This window comes from Vollenhovia emeryi, unplaced genomic scaffold, assembly GCF_000949405.1.
Source record: "Vollenhovia emeryi isolate VEMERY1.0 unplaced genomic scaffold, V.emery_V1.0 DF939187.1, whole genome shotgun sequence".
In the NCBI taxonomy this organism is placed as follows: domain Eukaryota; kingdom Metazoa; phylum Arthropoda; class Insecta; order Hymenoptera; family Formicidae; genus Vollenhovia; species Vollenhovia emeryi.
In genome coordinates this window covers 979,171-1,000,314 of record NW_011967179.1, presented here as the reverse complement: position 1 = coordinate 1,000,314, position 21,144 = coordinate 979,171, and the positions used below count along the sequence as shown (strand labels likewise).

Sequence of the window (21,144 nt, the reverse complement as noted above, 5' to 3'; positions counted from 1 at the left end):
CAAGCAAAGTTCAATTAATTTCCTCAATGGTTAACTCGTTAAAAAATTTCGCCAACGTGAATAGAATCGTCAATTCTTGTTTGACATAAGAAAAGGATTGTACGAAGAATTTTACAGCTAGAAATTTTGCTGAAACGTCGACGTCGATTGAATCGCGATCCTCGGGTGATCGAGAAGACTTCGACCAAAGTTCAATTAATTTCCAAAAAATTTCGCCAACGTGAATAGAATCATCAATTCTTGTTTGACATAAAAAAAGGATTGTACGAAGAATTTTACCGCTAGAAATTTCGCACCAACAATGACATTGGTTGATTCGCGAGCCACGGCGTGAGGCGACTTGATTCGACCGAAGTTCAATTGATCTTGATCGTCGATCAAAGTTTGATTAATTAAACACGTCTGCGGCGGTCGCGTCGGAGAAACGGTCTTGTCGACGGTAAGAAAAAACGAGGCGGAAGAATCGCGCGACTCGGCAGAAGATTCCTCGTGGCGGAGGTGGACCCAGGTGGCGCGTCCCGCGTCCGCCCCCTCCGTCGCTCGCGCGCGCGCTCTCGGGCCCACCCTTGCGATTTCCGCGGTTTATCGCGCCGACCTCTCTCCCGGCGCGCGCCTAGGAAGTTTCTCTCCCGCACATGCTGCCGCCTGCCGCCCCGCAATCGCGTTAACGCTGGTTAACGCCGCTCGAGTGACCGCCTGGCCGAGCGAGGGGGAACGAACGCGCGTCGCAACGAAGAAAGATGCGGGGCGGCAGGAGAAAAAAGAAAGCCCACCACTGAGTAGCCCCGGAACGAGAGCATGCGGTCAGCCGAGGGTGACGTCGGCGTCGATTCTCGCGTACAATCGGCACGTACATATACCTGTTCATTTACTGTGTCTCGAGAAGGAGAGGGAGAGAGAAGGAGAGCGGGAGCGAGAGAGAGAGAGCGAGTTGGGCGCGTTACGTCGTCGATGCGTGCGACCAGGTGATTCAAGAAACACTCCCCCTCCCTTTTGTTTTCTCTTCTCTCTCTCTCTCTCTCTCTCTCTCTCTCTCTCTCTCTCTCTCTCTCTTCCTCCCCCGTGCCGTCTTTCTCTTCTCTCTCGTTTTCTCCCTCTCTGTGTCTCTTTCTCTCTCTCTCTCTCTCCCTCCCTCTCGCCCCCTCTTACTCGCGCTTACCTCGACTCACACCCTCTCCGGTATATAACCTCAAACCGTCGGCGAGCTCGTGTCGCGTCGCTCGACGGTTACGCCGTGTTTTCGGCCGCGCGGCTGAACCGGGTTCCGGATGTGCGTGGCGCGGTTCCTGCTGTCGCAGCGGGTGCTAGCGAGGTCCGGGAGTTTCTCACCACATGCGACTCGTAAGTACCCTCGGCCGCTCTTTCTTTTTTTTTTCTTTCTTTTCCTCTGTCCGCTTTCTGTCTCTCGCTCGCCCCCCTTTCTCGGCCTCGTGCCCCGCGGTTTCCGCGCGTTTCCTCGCCGCGGCTTTTCCTCCTCCCGACTCCGGGCGCGCCGGCCTCTCGGCGGGTCCACCGGCGGATTTTCGCGCGAGTCCTCGCCGCCGTGAGCTCCGCTCGGGGGGCCCCCCGGCGCGGGATCTCGCACGGGGATCCGCTCCGGCGTCTCCGCGGCGATCGCGCCACTCCGTCCGTCCCTGCCTTTTTCCCCCCTCTGCTCCTCCCCCCCATCCCTTTCACGGAGCACAGGAATTTCTTTTCACGGAGAGCGATCATATCTCCCCCACGCGCGTTTTCCCCGTTTTCGAACGTTTACCTGCGGGATGCCGGGCCCTCGGAATGCCGCGCCGTTCGAGCCGCGAGCGGAGCGAAGCCCGGAAAGCGGAGGCTGTTTCGGGCGAAGGACGAACCGGAAGGCCCTCGTTCCCGAGCGGGAAGAGCGTATGGGCGTCCCTTTGGCGGCGGCACTTTCGACTTTTCACCGAAGTAAACATTTCAGTCTGATCTGCAATGTGTTTTTTTTGCGATTAGGAACAATCTGTTCTGCACGAGCTAATCGATACGCGCAAAAGCTTCGCCGACACTGCCTAATGTACAATTTATCAACTTGCATCAAGTTTTTAAACGTACTGGCTGTAAAATGGAGTGTTTCTAGGCGTTGCAAAGAGCACGTTGCAAATCAGGCTGTCCTCGCGTTCCCTCGGATTGATCTCTGCCGGAGTTTTCCGCTCTCTCCCGGGGGACGGAAAGAAACGAATTTAATTATTAATTTGCAATACTAGCTTTTTAATGATATATGTAGTTTTCCAGAAACGACCCGCACCGGCCGATGTTTTTATTTAAAAAAAAACAAACGACGTTTCGGTTCCGGATTTGTACCCTTTTCAAGTAATCTGCAAACGTACATAACTTAACAAAAAGTTGGGGGAGGGAGATTAATTATAGCGAAAGTAAATTGTAAATCTGTACCTGTTCACACAATTGTTACGTTATTACGAATTAATAAATATCAAGAATGAATAGAGATGAATAAGAATAAATAAACTAGCTTTTTACTTCTTTTTAGTTCAATTAAATTTAATGAAAAAAAACATTAACAAATTTGTACGGCCGTTTAGGAACGGACGACCACACGGAGAAAAATAATTTGCTGACACAGCAGATTTTATGCTGTAGCAAAATCTGTTCGTTACTATATGGATAGCAAGAAGATTTGTTACGAATACTAATCGCAATTTGCTGGAATAATTTGCTGGATTAACAAATTATTTCGTTGTGACAGCAAATATATGGTATTTGCTAAGAATATATTATTTTGCTTCAGTAGTAAATTAATGTGATTTTAATTACAAATACACTCAGCGAATTTGTTCTATTCTCGCAACAAAATAGATTTTGCTATAATGACGAATAATTCGTAAAATTAGTTCTATCAACTGAATTTTATTGCTATTACTACGAATATGCAGTAGCAACGGCGATTTTGCTATCACAGCAAAATTATTTTTTTTCGTGCATATGTTATCAGCTTTCCGGCGACTCCGACCAAGACTCCCATTAGCTTATCGCCAACAGCTGTCAACGTGACGATAGAAAGAAACGAATTCGATTATTAGTTTACAGTAGTAAACTTCACTTTTTTTCTAATTTAATAAAATTTAACGAACAATAAATTAATAAGTCTCGTACGACCGTTTAGGAACGGACAACCGTATGTTATCGGTTTACCGGCGATTCTGACCAAAACTCCCATTAAGCCCCTATCAGACTACAGATTCCTGACTCTGACTCTACTACTGACTTGGGCTCCCGACTATGATTCAAGCAAAGCACCGGCCGACCCTGACTGCCGACTTGGGAATAGACGCCACTCTAAAGCCCGTATCAGATTATGGACTCCCGACTCTGACTCGACTACTGACTCGGACTCCCGACTATAATTCAACCAATTAGAGTGGTCTATTCCCGAGTCGGCAGCCAGGGTCGGCCGGTGCTTCGCCGTGAATCTGTAGTCTGATACGGGCTTAATTGGTTGAATCTTATAGCGTTTTCGATTTTCTGACTCAACCCGACCCCCGAGTCAGAAAAGTTTGATCAAAAGCAAGATTTGAACAATTTCTGCAAAAATCTTACTTTATATCAAACTTTTCTGACTCGGAGTCGGGTCGAGTCAGCAAATCGAAAACGCTAATAGTCGGGAGTCCGAGTCAGTAGTCGAGTCAGAGTCGGGAGTCTATAGTCTAATACGGACTTTAGCCTATCGCCAGCAGCTGTCAACGCGACGATAGAAAGAAACGAATTCAATTATTAGTTTACGGCGGTAAACTTTACTCTTTTTTAATTTAACAAAATTTAATGAAAAATAAATTAATGAGTTCGCGCGGCCGTTTAGGAAACGACCGGCGATTCCGACCGAGACTCCCGTTGGCTTATCGTCAACAGCTGTTTGTTAACGCGCGCGGAGTTGCTAATTTTTCACTGCTCGACACGTGGAGAACGAGAGACGCGATTAAGCGCGACGCGTCACGCAGCCGGGTATTTCGCTCGAGCTCATTCTAGTCCAAGAGCTGGTGAACATTTTGTTAAGGTTGTTTTATACAAGCTGAAATTTTGTAAAAAGTTATTTTTTCCCTACCTGAATAAGGATTTCCCAACCTGCCTGGCCAGCGTTGGTTAGAAGTGCACCCATAATTTTTTCAAAGTGTAAAAAAAAATGTTGAAACCAACATGAAGTATACAAGTTGAAATTTGAATATATAAAAATTTTATACTTTTTTGAGTAAGAAAAAAAAGGGCAGGCGTCCTGGTTGGTTCGAACCTAGTGGCAGGCGATTGTAAAGTTGTATTATTAGTGGTGGTGCTTAACTTTTATTTCTCATAAAGGTATTTCATAGCATCAGAAACATGTTGCAATTTTTACATTGTGTTTCTAATGTTATAAGAGTAATGTATGTTGAAAGCTAGGCTGATTTAACAAATAGTATAAGAGTAAATGATGCATATTTATTTAATACACTGTGTTGGATATACATATAGAAAATAGAAATGTATCTATTATATTGACGTTTTTTTAATCAGAAATATAAAAAGGCAATAAATCAAATTTAAGAAGCGTAATTCAATAAGCAAAAATAGTTAAGGAACAGTTATTGAAATATATGAAATTTGAATTGAAAAAACTGAAGAACAATATAATATATAATTAGAAAAAAGTAAAGTAAAGTAAAGTGTGCAAATTAGAAATTTGCACATTGATTACTCATCATTGAAGCGTGCACATTGGAAATTTGCACATTTTTTTCGATGTTTCTTAAAAGTGTGCAAATTAAAAATTTGCATATTGCTTCCTCATCATTGAAGCGTGCAAATTGGAAATTTGCACATTTCTTCCTCATCATTAAAGTAGGCATTCTCTCTCTCTCTCTTGTAGCTTGTAGCTAGAGCTGCGTTCGGAGTCCCGTCTGGGCCGTTGAGCGGTTCACACGTCTTCCGACGGAAGGTAAAATTTTTGATCCTGCGAGATTGCATCATCCAATAGGGATTGCATCATCCCGCGCGAGGCTCGGTAGTTGGGCCTCTGCATTGTGTGACATTAAAAACGCGATTACACGTTAGGAGATTTATATCATCAAGTCAAGACTATTGGTTCGTCGTGGTCGTGTCGGCTCGATACAGGAGCCGGGTGCCATAACAAGATAAAGAAGTAGAGCTGCGTTCAAGTTCACGCAGGTTGCCCGAATCTCTCTCTCTCTCTCCCTCCTCCCTTTTTTAATATCATGTATTACTATTATGCATCTTCCATATACGCTCTCTCTTTCTCTCGCGCGCGCGTCTGCATAATCTTCTCTCCGTCGCACTTACGGAAAACATTATTTACTACTTTTCATACTGTTTTATTTGTTAAATCAGCCTAGCTTTCAACATACATTACTCTTATAGCATTAGAAACACATTGTAAAAATTGCAACATGTTTCTGATACTATGAAATACCTTTATGAGAAATAAAAGGTAACCACCACTAATAATACAACTTTACGATCGCCTGCCACTAGGTTCGAACCAATCAGGACGCCTGCCCTTTTTTTTTCTTACTCAAAAAAGTATAAAATTTTTATATATTCAAATTTCAACTTGTATACTTCATGTTGGTTTCAACATTTTTTACACTTTGAAAAAATTATGGGTGCACTTCTAACCAACGCTGGCCAGGCAGGTTGGGAAATCCTTATTCAGGTAGGGAAAAAATAACTTTTTACACAATTTCAGCTTGTATAAAACAACCTTAACAAAATGTTCACCAGCTCTCCGGCTATTCCGCCGGGCGAGTTAGTTCGTTCCACGTGGCAAAAGGTGCCGGTTCTTTCCGGGCCTAACGAGCCTAACCGCGGAAAATATTACCGCGAGCCGCGCGTATCTCTCGGACGAAAGTTTCCAACATCCGGATCTGGATACATCGCGATCCTCTCCGTCGAATAAATGAAAATAATCAGGCGCCCACGGCCGGTGGCGCGCGCTCGTTAAATGACGTGCTAAGTAAACGAGAATGCGGGGCATTGTGTGCGATGAAAAAATATACGCGTGTTTTTCTCCGTATCGAGCGACGATCGTCCGGCCAGCGGCGCTCGACGAGGACGCGCGCGCGCGCGCGCGTTACTTTGCGCAAATTGCACAAGAAATGTTGCGAAAGAAAACAATTATCCGGGATGAGACTCGAAAATCAATAATATCGTGCACACTGGGTGTTTCCGAGTTGTTTGACCAAGAGAGTCGCGCGTGCACGCCGGGCGCTCGTGTATCTGGTTACGGCACCGCTCCTGCCCTTTTCGCTTGATGTCATAAGAGGCAAACACGCGGAAAGTTTATGTTACGTGCGTGGAGTTTGTGTCTTTCTTAGAGGCTGTTTCACGGCTGCTCGGAGGCGGGCGTTTTAGCAAATTTCACCTGGATTCTCCCGCGAGTTAACTGCGGCGAATTTGTCGTTACTTTTGCAAAACAAACATTAGAAACTGATTGTTGCATAAAAGAATTTTCTAAATTGGTATACAAGACACATGGGATTATTATATAAAGCAAACGTTAGGATTATATTTGTTACATTAATGTTTCTTTCGGAATTAAAAATATTACTATTAGAATATTTTAGAATGAATAGTTGACGGTATAAAGTAAATATTGGTTATTCTAATTTTTATTTCACAATAGTTATTTCCTGTGTACTCTTTCGCGAGTTTTTAATTAAATTATTATTTAGATTATTTACAATATTTAATTAGATTAAATAATTTATCATCTTTTACACGCTGTTACACTTGCAGATCGCTATGCTAAACCTTCCTATCATTTCTCTGTAACAACCACAATCAATTTGATAAGGCACGTTCCTTCTCCGTAATCGCGCGACAACAAGTTTTTCTCACGGAATGTAGTTTGCGGAATTTTCAACACGCGCGACGCATTCAAGGTTCAGGAAATAGTTAAAAAAATACGTTTGCCAATAAAAAGTAAAATGTTACGACGAGCAGAATCTCGTTCTAATAAAATTTTACTGTCGTCCGAGACTATTTTGGCCGCCACGGTACATCGAGTGGATGATAGAAAGAGGGAAAGAAGGAGCAGAGAAGCGAAAAGGGCTTTTTAATCGAGCCCAGAGCAAATTCTCTAACGTGCGAGGAATTTCGAATACTCTCGCGGGGCGTTTCTAGATCGCGTTCAGGGAAAGTCGACACGTGTATTCGATTTCTTCTCTCGTGTACACCGGAGGGAGAGAATGTTCGCCTCGCGCGAGTTTATGCGCATTAGAACTTTGGAGCGCCATGAATAAATCATGGGTACGGCCGTGGAATTTTTGTGTTCCGAACTTTCCGCTCGGAAATACAATTTTTTTAGAGGTTCGCCACGAAAATGCCGGTTCGATTTTGCGCGCTCGCGACCGGGCGCCCTTTGAAGGGATCGACGGTACCACGCCTTGTAGCAGGTACTAAAAGCCCTTTTGTGTGTAGCATCGAAAGGAAATATCGCCGGGATAGCATACCCGTGTAGTGACATTGAGGCCTCAGGAAGGGCAGGCCGAAGGATAAACCGGTGAGATATCCCGACGTTCACGTAAGAAAAAGTGTCGGATCAACTATTATATACTCAAATTAACGCGTTTGTTGTTTTGTATATACGCAACACTCATAATCTTAGAAACATTTAATATTCTTATAATATTCCAATAATATTACAGTCTTATTTAAATATTATAATTGTCACTTTAAAAATACATATAATTATTTTGACAGTAAAATCGTTTTAATCATTACAACCTTCGATTTGAAAATGTGTTATTTTCTATTCAATATTTCCTTTTCATTCGAGAAAATTAGTCTTACATAAGAGGCATATATTTTTCTTGATTGAATTGTAAGTAATGGCTGCATTCAAGTAAGTTTTTGTTTCTTTAACGCAATGTAATCTCATTTCAAGACTGTTCACGTTGAAACTAAACATATTTTCAAAAGAAGAATATCCTCTTTTTGTGTACGTAGATAATACACCTGCCTAAGTAATTAATACCTATCTCTTCATCAATCAGTGGGCTGAGCCGGCGAGTTGAGATTATCCGACATTACGTAATTGAATTTAAGGACTCTAAAATTATTCACTGTTCCGCGGTAAATAAAGTGTCGACTTGAGAAAGCAGGTCGTTTTGAACATCTCTGGCAATCATTCTAAATTGCAAGCTTTACGAGTGTTGTGTCAACAGTTCATACATCTCCTTCCTACATGTTCGTACGAGTTCTTCCTTATTTATGGCGCGGCCAAGGACGTATTTGCATATAGAAACAAAAACTGAACTTTAACACTCGGGGCTTCCAACCGCAAGGAAATCCGCAACATTTTTTAAGAAATATATTTTCAAAGTTACTTTGTGAAGTTGGAACGAATTCGTTTTCCTTATATATTCAAGGCGTAATAACATACACTCCGAACTTTCTTCCGTTTCGCGTATTTCTTTACCCTTTTCGCGTGTTCGAAGCGAGAAAAATGGCGCGAAGTCGCTTTATAATTTTCAAGTTGAAACCATTTCCCACGAAGATAAGAAAATCCGTTCCGAAAATACTCCGTAATCCGCTTTGTCGATCGTGGCTTCTATGTCCGTGCGGCGGCCGACAATTATTGTCCTCGCGAAAAGGAAAGGTAATACGAAGAGGCATTTCTGGACGCTTTATTCCTTCATAAGCCGCTCCTGGCAGGCGCCGCTCCGCCGGGTTGTTTGGCGACGTACGTTGGAACTTAAGAGATGGAGGGTTTGCGTCATCACCCTATTTCAGACGTTCGTACGGCAAACTCTAGCCGTCGTCGTCGACGCCGGTGTACGATTTCTTTTTTTCTCGCGCGTGCGTGGATCAATGTGGCACAATTTTTCTCGGCCGATCTAGGCTGTCTCTCTGAGGGTCGGCAACCTAAGGGCGCGTGTTGAAGGGTGTGCCACGAATGATCGCGCGCGAAGAATCCTCCGCCCTTACGCACGAGTTACGCGAGCAAATATTGCTTCTTCGTGCCACTTTGTCCTCCCTACCTTTCGTGGATATTTGATACACAACGAGAGAAATGTAGATAAATTTTGCAACACAGAGATACGCCTCGCGCAACATAGAAGGCCGCACGTATTTTTATTAAAATTAAAATATCTGCAATTGCGAATCACGAAAATAAAACGAGCTCAATGTAGCTTTGCCAATGGCATTGCGCCTAATTTTTATTACGCGCGAAATGAAAATGCATAAAGAGAAAAAGAGCAAATGATTGTTTAATAATTTATATACATTTTTATATCGTATCTTAATGACACAGAGCCTTCAAAATCTATTCCATATTAAAACTGACACTTGTATTGCTATAATACGTAATACCAGAGAAATAAAAGTACTCGAGACAAATCGATATTTCGTTGAGACGCCTATCGCCTTAACGACGTCTCGACATCGGTTTGGCATCGATGCGTATAAATTTCTGATGTGACCATTGTCGATGCTGCGGTACTAAACATCTTTAGCAATATTTTATAGATACAGGGAAACTTTTGATTCGTCGTAAATATTTTAACAGAAAACTAAGCGCGACTTGTTTTGTTGCATGAGGCATAAAGGAAAGTCCCCTATTATGAGACAAGTTCCTGATATGAGACAGCGGGGTTTCCGTTACCATCTATTGGTCCCACCATAAATTTATTGCTCTTGAAGTTGTTTAGCGAAAAATTGATTGCTCGACCGTGTAATCGTCGCGAAAAGAGATTTGCGATAAAATTTGGACGTTGAAAATCTCACGTTAGAAGCTTGTCTCATAATAGGGTACTTTCCTCCGTATGTATAAAATAGTAAAATAATAGAGGAAAAAGGTACCAACTTATCGGACAGCTTATCGGAGTTCTGTCTCGAAATTTAGATTTTGTACTTTTCGCTTTTAATTTTTTTTAATATTGAAAATCCAAGGGTCAATTTCTCCTCATGTCCCCTCTCTCGTTAACAGCTCAATTTTCCCTGTTATTATTTACGAAAAGCGATGAAACAACTGTATGGTAATTCGAAACGTTGCGTAACAGACGAAAATGAAGTAACGTCGACGATAAGAAATGTCGTTCGTTTTCTTTTTTTCGGTAAAACTTTACGTTTACTTTTGGACGTCGACAGTTTTCTAGACGAGGATTGCAAGCTGACAGATGCAAAGTATTATTTTGGACGCTAAAGGAAGTTCCTTGTCTTTACGAAACAATTCTCCCGAAACCCCGCGTTATACACTGAGAGCTGAAAAACAGTGATGGTTATAACATTTTTCCCCGTTTTTAACTTTTAGTCTTTCTTACAGTAACCATTACGTACCATTACGTACCACTACAGTAAGCATTCTCCCAGTAATCAGTACGGATTTTACAATAACTATTACGGATTCTACAGTAATGAATATTATAGATCAACTGATTGACTGTTACTTACTAATCCAGTATTGAATCAGTACTGTATTTCCACAATCATTGCGATAAAAACCAGTAATGGTTTTGGTACAAGATTTTATTGAAATTAAAAAAACTTTTCCACTAGTTCTTTTTTCTAATATTTTTATATATGGAATTCGAACCTAAGATTTCGGATCACTAGCCTAGTACGCTAACGCTGAGCTAACTATATATGTTTTTTACCCTACTGTTATAGGCTACATATTATTTACATATTATTTTAATGCTGGTGGTCAACAGTAATGGTTACGGAATTGCACATCACTCATTTGCGTATTAAGATTAAAATATTGAGAATGAACAAAAATTCAGGGACTAACTGTTTTTCGATTCTCAGTGTAGCTGGGCGCGCCTCGTGCTAAACTTACGTGATAGAATTTCAGAAAAAGCTCATCAATTTTGAGGCGTTAACGGCGGCCTAATATGTGTCGGGGCATGATGAACTCGCGCGATCGATAACGCCGGCTCCGGAACCGATGATTCAGGGATCGGGCCAATCAGCCCTTGTGTGCACAGCGCTCCGTTTATTCTAGCGGTAGGAATAGCTATATTACTATAAAATCCCCGTCTCGAGCCGGGGCGTAACACCGGGCGCTTATCAGAAACTGACTGAGGCCCGCGAAAACTGTCTCGAATTACGATACGCGGCCGCACAGTCGTAACGATAACGAAATCGCACTCGCATAATTTTCCCGATCGTTCCTCGCCGGCTGGAACGATTTGGCCGCGCGAACGCGAAAGTCGAATGCTTGCCCCACGAATATTAGAGCGTAAACTGACCGCATGTGCATACGCCGCGCAGTACTTAGTGGCCTAATCGCCTGGAAGTCGTCTAATCGCTCGCTGATATTTGTAAACGAGGCCAAGAGAGGAAGACAAAGTTATTCCGAGGTCGCAACCGCGATTAGCTGCAATCGCGATACTCCTATAGACCTCGGTCCTCGAGCGACGAGCGTTGTTCTCCGTATTTGATAAAAAAAAAGAGGTCAAATTAATGCAGCGTACGTCGACTGACGATAAAATAAATTTACATTCGCCCGGTAATTATCTTACCTTTTTGTGCTGTCCTGCGTGGATGGCGACCGATCGATCCACGAAACGGATAATGAATGGACGAGCGACGTCCGAATTTATTTTGTCGCGTGTTCGTTGCGTGATTTTTTTTCCGCCCCTCGTCGCACCGGAAGCGGATTCAATTTTTTGTCTTTATCTCTTTGACGCTTCGAATGAAGATTAACGCGCGATCCCCGCCCGGGTTAACAAGAAGATAATTATAAAAACGCGAGTAGCTGCGCCCCCCGAGCTGAAGACGCTCTATCTTCGATATCGCACGGTGTGCAACCTACGTTACGGCAACACGAGCCGCACGAGGTGGATTATCTCGATTAAACATGAGGTTTCTTGCTCGTAGCTTATGCAGATTGTCGAGGATCTGCTTAGGAAACGTAGCGGCGCATACGGGCGATATTGACCGATATTATCCGACCCGTCATCCCCCGGGCATTAGCATTCTACGTGCATTCTTGATATTCGATTTCGGTCTCGCGCACGTGACAAGACGGAGGAGACGTTGGAAATAGACACTTTAAAGTGTTTTCGGTCTATTGGCTGGGGCTTAATTCTCCTCCGATATAGAACCGCGTCTACGTAAGAGATGGTGGAGCATATAGGCACGCGCGCGCGCGCGCGCGCGCACACGCACACACACGTAGGTACACGTAGACAGGCACGTAACAGAGGAGCAGACACTAGAGCCTTATTTCGCCATTAGAAATTGAAAAATTAATCTACAAACGATGTTTGTCTAGGTTTGACGTACAGTGCTCGGGCTGACCTTGGCTGAACTCGAACAGCAAATCGATCGCGCGGCTTTTTAGTCTTAATGACACACCGCCCCAGTTCTAATAGACACCAGTCCGCTACTTACGACGATGCGAAATAATGAATTCATTACGTGCTAATCGACCGTCGCTATTCGTTCATGAACTTCTCGTGCCCTTGACGTACAGCTGAAAAATGTATAGTACGAGTTGCCTCGAAATTACAGTTGCCGCACGGAGCACGTCAGGTCTCGTCACAACTCGTGCTCCGCGTTTGTCATCAAGCCATTATAAAAAAAACACACAAAAGCTGATTGTAACAATGCCGTCTTATTCGTCCATCGACTTTGGCAAAGGTGGGACTGCAGCGTCTATCGGGGACATTTCAGAAATGAAGAAAGTCGAGAGATGATAAACGAGCCGATACAAAGACAGACGTGCGTTAAGGCCGTATCAGACCAGCAATTGTCGACGCGTATTGGATTCCTAGACATAGCAAGAATAGACTGCGCGTTCTCTCCCTACCTCACCTCGCCCGTGTGAAAACATTGTACAAACTTTAGAACGAGATAGCTGGTGTTGAACAGTATAGAGACCCTGTAATCGGAGTCCGGCCATAAGAGTGCGTCAAATTCCTGGTCGATCGTAGAATTGTAGAAGAGCGAGATAGCCTATGTTTCTCTTTCACTCGCGGGAATTTGACGAACTCTTATGGCCAGTCTCGGATTACAGGGTCTCTAGAACAGTATAGCCTCAACTTTGTCTAGTGAAGTAGCGGGGGTAACAGAAGAGTAGGGGAATGATAGAGGATAAAGGATAAGACGGTACTGTTCAAAGTATGTTTTGGCTCCTTCTAAAGTTTGTACACTTCTCCAGCCAAAATGCACAGTCTATATACAGTACCGGCCAAAAGTATATCACCTTTACGTTTTCTGAGCGTAACCTTCGTCGAAGTGCACCGAACGTGCTTAACATTTTACAGTAGACACCTGATAACCGGTACGTGTTGTACACGAAGGGCGATAAAATTTAACAAATTACATCATGATTTTCGAATTTTTCATTCGCGCACTTTAAAATTAGTTATGTTCAAAAAATCGAAAGGTGATGTATTATTGGCCGGTACTGTATTATACGTCTATGATTGGATCGGCGATTGTCTTCTAGCCAATGAGAGCGAAGCAGCGATTTAATCGACTCTCATTGGGTAGAGGACAATCGTCGCTCGCCAATCCCAACCCAATCCCAGTCGGCAATTGCTGGTCTGACTCGGCCTTTACACTTCGCGTGACTTAACGGAGAGTTGCTGCAACGCAAACTTTTAACGTGACGACGATGTAATTGGGTGAACGACTAATTCGGTACGACGATGTATCGCTTCTTTCTTTTAAATTCCAGATAAAATATTTTTAGATTAATAATATTTTAATTGGGCATTAATGCTATCGTTATCAGATAATATCCCGCATTTAAATTGAATGGCATAATGCCGTCTGTATTCGTCGGGCGGATTGCGAGAGCGAGCGGGAAAGCCGTGTGTAACCAACAGTTGTCGCCTGTTTGCGCGTGGAATTAGTTCTCCCGGAGGTCTACGAGTGTATCATTGTTGCGGTGGCTCGCTAAGCCAGTTGTTAAAAGGAAACTTTTATCGATTTCCCCTACGGCGTTAATTTTGCAATTTATACGAATATTGTTGCGCGCGCCCGCCCCCGCGGTTTCCAAGTAAAATTGGCTCCGCAATTTAATTCGATTTTACAATTTAACTTGCGCAAGCTCCCCGCGCGTGTAACTTAAGTGTGCGCCGCTACTATTGGCAGAAGTCCTTTATTACGAGATAGGATCCTAATATGGGATAGCGGGGTTTCTGTTTAATTAATCGTCAGCTGATTCCACCGTGAATTTATTGCCTTTGAAGCGAAGTCTGTCTAGTGGAAAATTCATTCTTATGTTGTGTAATCGTTGCGAAAAAAGATTTGTGGTTGAATTTGGGTGTTGAAAACCTGCTATCTCATAATAAAGGACTTTCCTCTACATTAATCTAGCCGGATACAAATTGGGACGCTGTCCTAACTGCGCTGTCACAATTGTAGAAATAAGTAATTGGAAATAAATAATTATTACGAATTTCTGATGTTATTGATGGAAATACGAGTGCTTTGATATTTTTACCGCCAATTGTGTACTGTATATAATGCAGTCTCAATTTTAAGTTTACACAACCGTTATCAAGCAACGTTATCGCTAAAGAATTTCTATACACTCTGCTGCAGCTGTTGTACATACATATGTGAGTTGTCCGACCTGTAATAATTTAGCAAAACATTTCCTCTTGTTTCGATACTTTTTCCACTAAATCAACTCCCTTTCGGACTCCTTGTTGATTTCGATTGGTCTACTTATCGTCAAATTCTTAACTTGCACACATTGCAAGCGTCAAGTATATCGTTATTATCTGTGCTGCAACAGAGCGTGTAAAAGTAGGCGTATATATTGGTGGTTTGGTCACGCGTATTGTCTTCTAGCTGCGTATCTACGTAGGTATCGATAAAATGATGCTCGTCGAGTAACAGAGAATCTCTGAACGAATTATAGAATCAGATACCAGAATCACTTTCAGCGGAGGGCTTGTCAGTGTCGATAGCTAGTCGTACGTTACGCCTCGTGCACGATCCCTCGTGGTTGGCCATTGATTCGTGTGGGAAACTTCTTGCGAACTTAATACTCGTTAACTTTGCAAGCTCGCGAGCCCCGAGCGAGCGGAATTATTATTGTTTATAAAACTTTTAAAACTCGCTCTCCTTGAACGTGAACGAGAAGTTAATACACGTAAGATTCCTCCCCACACGCGCGTTGGAAAATCATTTCTGACAATCCGACGTTTCTCCCTCGGTGCCTGATCTTTTTTACATTTCGTGACGTGCAGTCGCAAATGAGCGAGATGTGTAATTAATTAATAAATATAATTCAGCGCACACCTACACATTTTAGGAGGCACTTGAAAAGTTCGGTTCGTAAAAGAATATGTATAGTTTTACGATCAGAAATTTTATAGCGCATTTTAATCTGAAGATTTATAATATAAACTTTTCCATGATTAGATCAAGTGCGTCCTATAAAACGGTGATATCGCCGGCAAATAAAACTGATAAATTGACCGATAAGACTGATACAGTCCACAAAGAATGTGCGCGAGATGAATTCGGGAGCGCAGTGTCAAGTATATCGCAGGACAGCACAGGACTGTAACAATCCGCAAATGCGAGAACAAGTCCAGCTAATCGAGAACGTGATTATTTGTATTTTCAGGCAGAATCCGATGTATATGATGAAAGGGGCTTATTAGTATGCTGGATAAGCGGCGGCTACATGCCTCCGGTACTTCGCCATGCACCCTCATCTTCGTGGTCGTTTTGGCACTAACTGGATGCTTCTCGTTTTGGATTCATATCGATGGTTCAGGATCGCCGATCCCCTACTCCAGCGGCGGTGTGGCCGCGCCAGGATATATCCTTATATTTCCCGGAAACATCACGCCCTCCACGCAGCCCTACTCGATAAACGAACTTCCGTCCGATGATAAATCCACGCTCATCAACATCACGGACTTCAGGTTCATCATGAACCACAATCCCTGCAACCGTACGCAGCCGTTGCTGCTAATGCTGGTTCATTCGGCGCCAGGGAATTTCCCGAAGAGGCACGTCGTGCGGGAGACCTGGGGTCAACAAGCGCCGGACGTGACTTTATTGTTTCTCGTGGGATACTCGGAGAAGTATCAATCCATGCTCGAGGAGGAGAACAAGAAATACCAAGACTTAATACAGGGAAACTTTCTCGATGCCTACAGAAACATGACCTACAAGCACGTTATGGGATTAAAGTGGGCTACTTATTATTGTCCAAGTAAGAAGAAAATTAAATTTTATGTCTACCCTCTTGCTGTTGGTTACGTAACTCGATTTCATCTCTTTTCAATTCACGATCGTGTCACCTTTTCATATTTCGGTATCAGAAATCCCGGAATCATTTTCTAACGACAACAGCCGAGCGAGTTGATTAAATGTCGGCTTGATCAAGTGTGTCATTTCCTTCGTCAACGTCCTTCTTGAAAACAATCTTTATCGTTCATTTTTCCAATCTCCACCACACGATGGTACATTAAATATACAACTGATTTTGACATTGTTCTCGTGTGTTGTTTCAGGTGCCAAATATATTCTTAAACTAGACGACGATGTTTTTGTTCATTTACCTGCCATGCTGGACTTTCTTACGCATGGCCTCTCGCCGTGGGGTGCAAGACGTCTGATTCTCTGTGATCTTCTGTCGGCTTCCGCAGTGAAGAGATCTTGGCGCTCCAAGTGGCGCGTCTCTCCTCAGGAGTATCCCGGTAGATTTTATCCCGCGTACTGTGCCGGATGGGCGATCCTATATTCCCCCGATAGTGTATTTATACTGTACCGCGAGGCCCAGCGGGAGCCGTACTTCTGGATCGACGACGTGCACATTACCGGGACACTGGCTAGGAAAGTAAATTTAACGCAAACCTCATTACACTCTTGGGTGCTTACGACCGAGAGCATGCGGGACCTGTTGTCGAATCCGAGCGCTCGACGGGATTTTCTGTTCGGGCCTCCGGATCTAACGGAGAGCGGAATACGAGCCTTACATAGTCTGGTTACTAAACCACGGCCTAGCAGTGAAAGCCTATTGAATTAATTAACGTCTAATAGAACAATTTCATTTACACTCGCTCGCCATAAACACGAGGACGGGAGAAGAGAGATACGAACAGCGAGTGTTCTCACATACTTTCTGCGTATCTTAATTCTATATGCATCGCGGTACGCCCTGTACAACAGTTCAACGTAAGTGTTCGATTATTTGCACAATGTACAAACGCCATGTTATGTATGATACGTACGTAATAAGTGCGTTACATATATGTGCATATGTGGGTGTATATATAGAAATAGATATAAATAAGTAAATGAATAAATATATACACATACAGACGCGGCGAACACATATGCATGTGTAACAAAATATTACGAAACTTGCGATTGTCTTACGTAAACGAGGAATGAAACGGGTATAATTTCGGTGAACTCAATTCCCCGTTACTGTAGATAACAAGAGGCACACACAGTCGTGTCTCGCGCCAAGTCACGGCCAGCAAACAGCGTGGTGGTAACGTGTACTTATATGCGATCCGTCTAGTTTTAGAGTACTTTAAATTATCGAATCTCAGAGTAATATTTGGACCGGCCGAGTTCCTAATATTTGGAAAAGACCCTTACGCCGACTCTTGCATTTACACTCGTCGCGAATAACTCAGAGGGATCAATCTCATGCGTCTGTGGCATCCGAACTCGGCGGAATAATACCAGTTTCAATTCCTGTATTAAATTATTATTTATATTTCAAAAATACTCAGATAAATAAGCGTAGGTTTATCCGCGTCATATTTACTTACTCAATGGAGAAGGCTCAATTCTCTACTCGAAACCGTTAAGGACGTTCATCGGTAAATCGCTTTTCTATGTATTCAAATTTCGACCATATGATATTAATAGTGTTATCTATACGCCTGCTGAATTTTTAAAACCGTGTCCGTACCAAAGTCGAGATATTCAGTATCAAAGTAAGGGCCTCAGCAGAATGGTTGCCTTGTACTCTTAAGACATAAAGCAGTTATTGTGCGTTACCTCAAGACAAAGGCTTAAAACATAAAACATTGTCTTAAGGCTGTCTTAAGAGTATAAGGCAGCCATTCTGCACAAGCTCTTACTCGTATAGTATACGCGAAACGTGTGCTGCAGGGATATTTTAATTTATTGTGACAAAAATTGTTTATATATTTTACTGAAAAAAACTAAGCTATGATGCATAATGATATTAGAAATGGCGGAGGAAATTATATAAGTCGCCAGGAGTAATTCAAAAACTTCAGAGGATTGTTTGACCATGTCTGGCAAATTTTAACGTTCAAAATCACGACGTTTCGACCACTGTCAGTCATGTTCTGTCGTTCGTGAAATCATGACCGGCTCCTTTACTTCACTGATTATTGATTTACTGACAAATTCATCACTCGAAAATGACCACAAACAATGGTCGAAACGCCGTGATTTTGAACATAAAAATTTGCCGGACATGGTCAAGCAATCCTCTGAAGATATTATATATTACAGGGAAATTATTGTATATTACAAGATGGGGATACGTGGCCGTACCGTTTATGCGTAATTGTAATTCGAAATTCTCCATCTGACGATACTTCGAAGCGTGTCGGCCAATATACATTCACAAAGGCAACATTATTCGATCTTCGTTTTTCACAAAGCGTGCTGATGTATACATATAAGACTCAGAGTTGCGTTGAAAACTTTTGGCTACGATTACAGCCGATGAACGTCCTTAATCGGTAATCAGGGCTTGTAATCAAACGTTTCGAATAAAACTAATTCCGAGCTCGTTCACAATTTTATATATTGTAACTTTTTTAAATGATTTAAATTATAATTGTATATACTTACATATTTTAAATACGAAGTAAACAATTGTTTACAGCACAATTGCAATACTTGATTTTTTAATGTGTAGATTGTATTATTTTATCAGTCACTTGACTACTGTGTAATACGCACGAACGCACACACGCGCACGCACACGTATTTTTAAACTTCAGTGTTTCGGGATGTATACGCAAGCTGTTCGATTTATTATTCGGTTTCGTAAGTTGTTTATGAGCCCTGGTTAAGTGAATTGAATTAAGTTGATATTTTACGTAATCTCAAAAATATTAATTTATTACTCTAAAAGGACGAAACGTCAGCTATTTTTTTATTTGTACTCTTATAAAAATGCCAACATACAATATATTATTATAAGTACGGAAAGGATTAATCTCGAAGGGCGGCGAAAGTTGAACGCGAAACTTTACTGTCTCGCGATCGCAAACATACTCCCTCTCGCAGTGATAGAAATTTGCGGGAGACGAGCGTGTCACATTATATTGTAAATTTATTAATCGGCGACAAGCAACGGAATTTCATCGTGGAGCCACGCTTGTGAATGTACTTAAATGTAATGTAATAACAAGCAAATTTTAAGATATTACATTGTTACGCAAGGACATTAACGAGTCGGATTAATATTGTTACGTAGCAACAAGTACAACCCCACAACAAAGGGTCCACTCGCAATTAGATACAGAGATCGCAGATATTTGTCCGTTTTTGAACGTCTATAAATTTTTTATGTGAAAACCCGTTGGTCACCACAATTGTATCCGGTACTATGAAAGTACGTGCCTGCAAACTGTAACGTGTCAAGCGTGGAAATTGCGCTAGCTTTTAGTTACCGTGATTTCTTTAGGATCGACGTCGATATATCACTTTGCATTGTACTTTTTTTGTTTTCATCTAAAATACAACGAATGTGTATACAGGATAAAACACGCCGGATTTCACTCGTCAGCACCATACTCGGAGCCGAATTTCCCGTTGTGATATAACAGAGACGGAAGAAATTCGTCGCTCTATCGTCACGTCAGATATTAATTCACAAGTTCTGAAACTGGGCAGTATATTCATATTGTATTATATAGCATGAAGAAATTGGTGATTATTAGTTACTAAAGGATCTCACGCATTATTCCTCTATGTATATTCTCGGGCGTTTTTACTCGTACTGAGTTCTCCTTTATACATACCATGTTATCATGTATCATTTTCGGAAAGAGGGAAGTGTCCCTATTGCGATGATCATCAGTTATCGCATAGTATAACATAATTCTTTGTGATGGAATAAATATACTTATAATTTAAATAAATAATGGAACTATTTAAATTACACGGTGTACTTTTCATGTTCATTCGTATTGACTTTGCGTAACTTTTATTCGTGTGTAGCGAACAAAAGGTATCTTTAGTAATCGTAAGTCACATTAAATATATAATTTAATGTGAAGAGGCGTACGCAGAGATGAGCACAATGTCAAAAGTGGCGATTGAAATATGTCACTAGGAGCCTAAACGCAAAATTAGAAATTAAATACACTATTATTACGTAATGTTATGTAAAGAAAGCTGCGTTTTACTTGTTAATTAATCATCACTACATCTTATCTGTGATAATTGTGGACTTGGATGAGACAATCAGATATTACGACTGAGAATAGGGTGAGACAAGAATATATATATATATATGTAGAAGTAACGTACAATCGGATATATACTTTATTGGTCCAGCTGTTTAACTACGTAGAACTATTTATAAAACTTTACAAAATGCTCAACGTGTTGCAATAAGGGAACCTTGCTTAGGTATATTTACAAGGCAACGGAGTTACGCGATTTCTAAGAATCGATTGACGACAAAGCTGTTATGCGATTAGCATTATTACCGCAGGTTCCTCGAGAACATCCATTACAGTTTCGGTGATATTTCGGATTAAGATATTTTCATCGTCAAACGCAACGTGATTGTGCAATACTTCCAAGCTCGGATTTCGATCTGGCTACATATCTCTTTCAAAACCATGTAGATATAACATTTAACAAAATTTTAAATGTCATACAAAATTCAATCATTGTGAGGAACATTTAATCCTTCGTACACCCATATCGTAGACGACATAGATTGCATACGCATTAATTCTAAATGATTATTCTGAAAAATCATAATCTTTAATATAAACGGCAATTTACGAATGAAGTAGCATACAAATTGTCTATTATTAGATTTTAATGATAATTTATTAATCATCATAGATTTAATAATGTAAAAAGCACGTACGTTTTGTATATATCACGCGAGCAAAATGTACCATACAAAGTATACCATGATATTATGATATAGACATAAAAGTAATTAATAGCGTCAAA

General features: G+C 41.8%; 2 protein-coding genes across 4 annotated transcripts in view; one reads left to right on the top strand and one right to left on the bottom strand.

The window, feature by feature from the left end:
* LOC105562505 (NAD-dependent protein deacetylase Sirt6) overlaps positions 1 to 11,230 on the bottom strand; it is an 18,249-nt gene extending 7,019 nt beyond the window's left edge. The window contains exon 1 of the mRNA XM_012013406.1: positions 10,802 to 11,230. The gene's annotated coding sequence lies outside the window, so the exon portion shown is untranslated. The remainder of the gene's footprint in view (positions 1 to 10,801) is intronic.
* On the top strand, positions 509 to 21,144 carry LOC105562506 (beta-1,3-galactosyltransferase 5). 3 transcript variants are annotated; one of them, XM_012013408.1, is made up of 3 exons: positions 509 to 846; positions 15,560 to 16,156; positions 16,458 to 21,144. In XM_012013408.1, the coding sequence occupies exons 2-3, from the start codon at positions 15,598 to 15,600 to the stop codon at positions 16,970 to 16,972; spliced, it is 1,074 nt and encodes a 357-aa protein (XP_011868798.1). In that variant the 5' UTR covers positions 509 to 846; positions 15,560 to 15,597; the 3' UTR covers positions 16,973 to 21,144. The 3 variants fall into 3 exon arrangements, with proteins under 3 accessions (XP_011868798.1, XP_011868797.1, XP_011868799.1); XM_012013407.1 differs by lacking the exon at positions 509 to 846 and adding an exon at positions 1,110 to 1,341; XM_012013409.1 differs by lacking the exon at positions 509 to 846 and adding an exon at positions 7,495 to 7,519.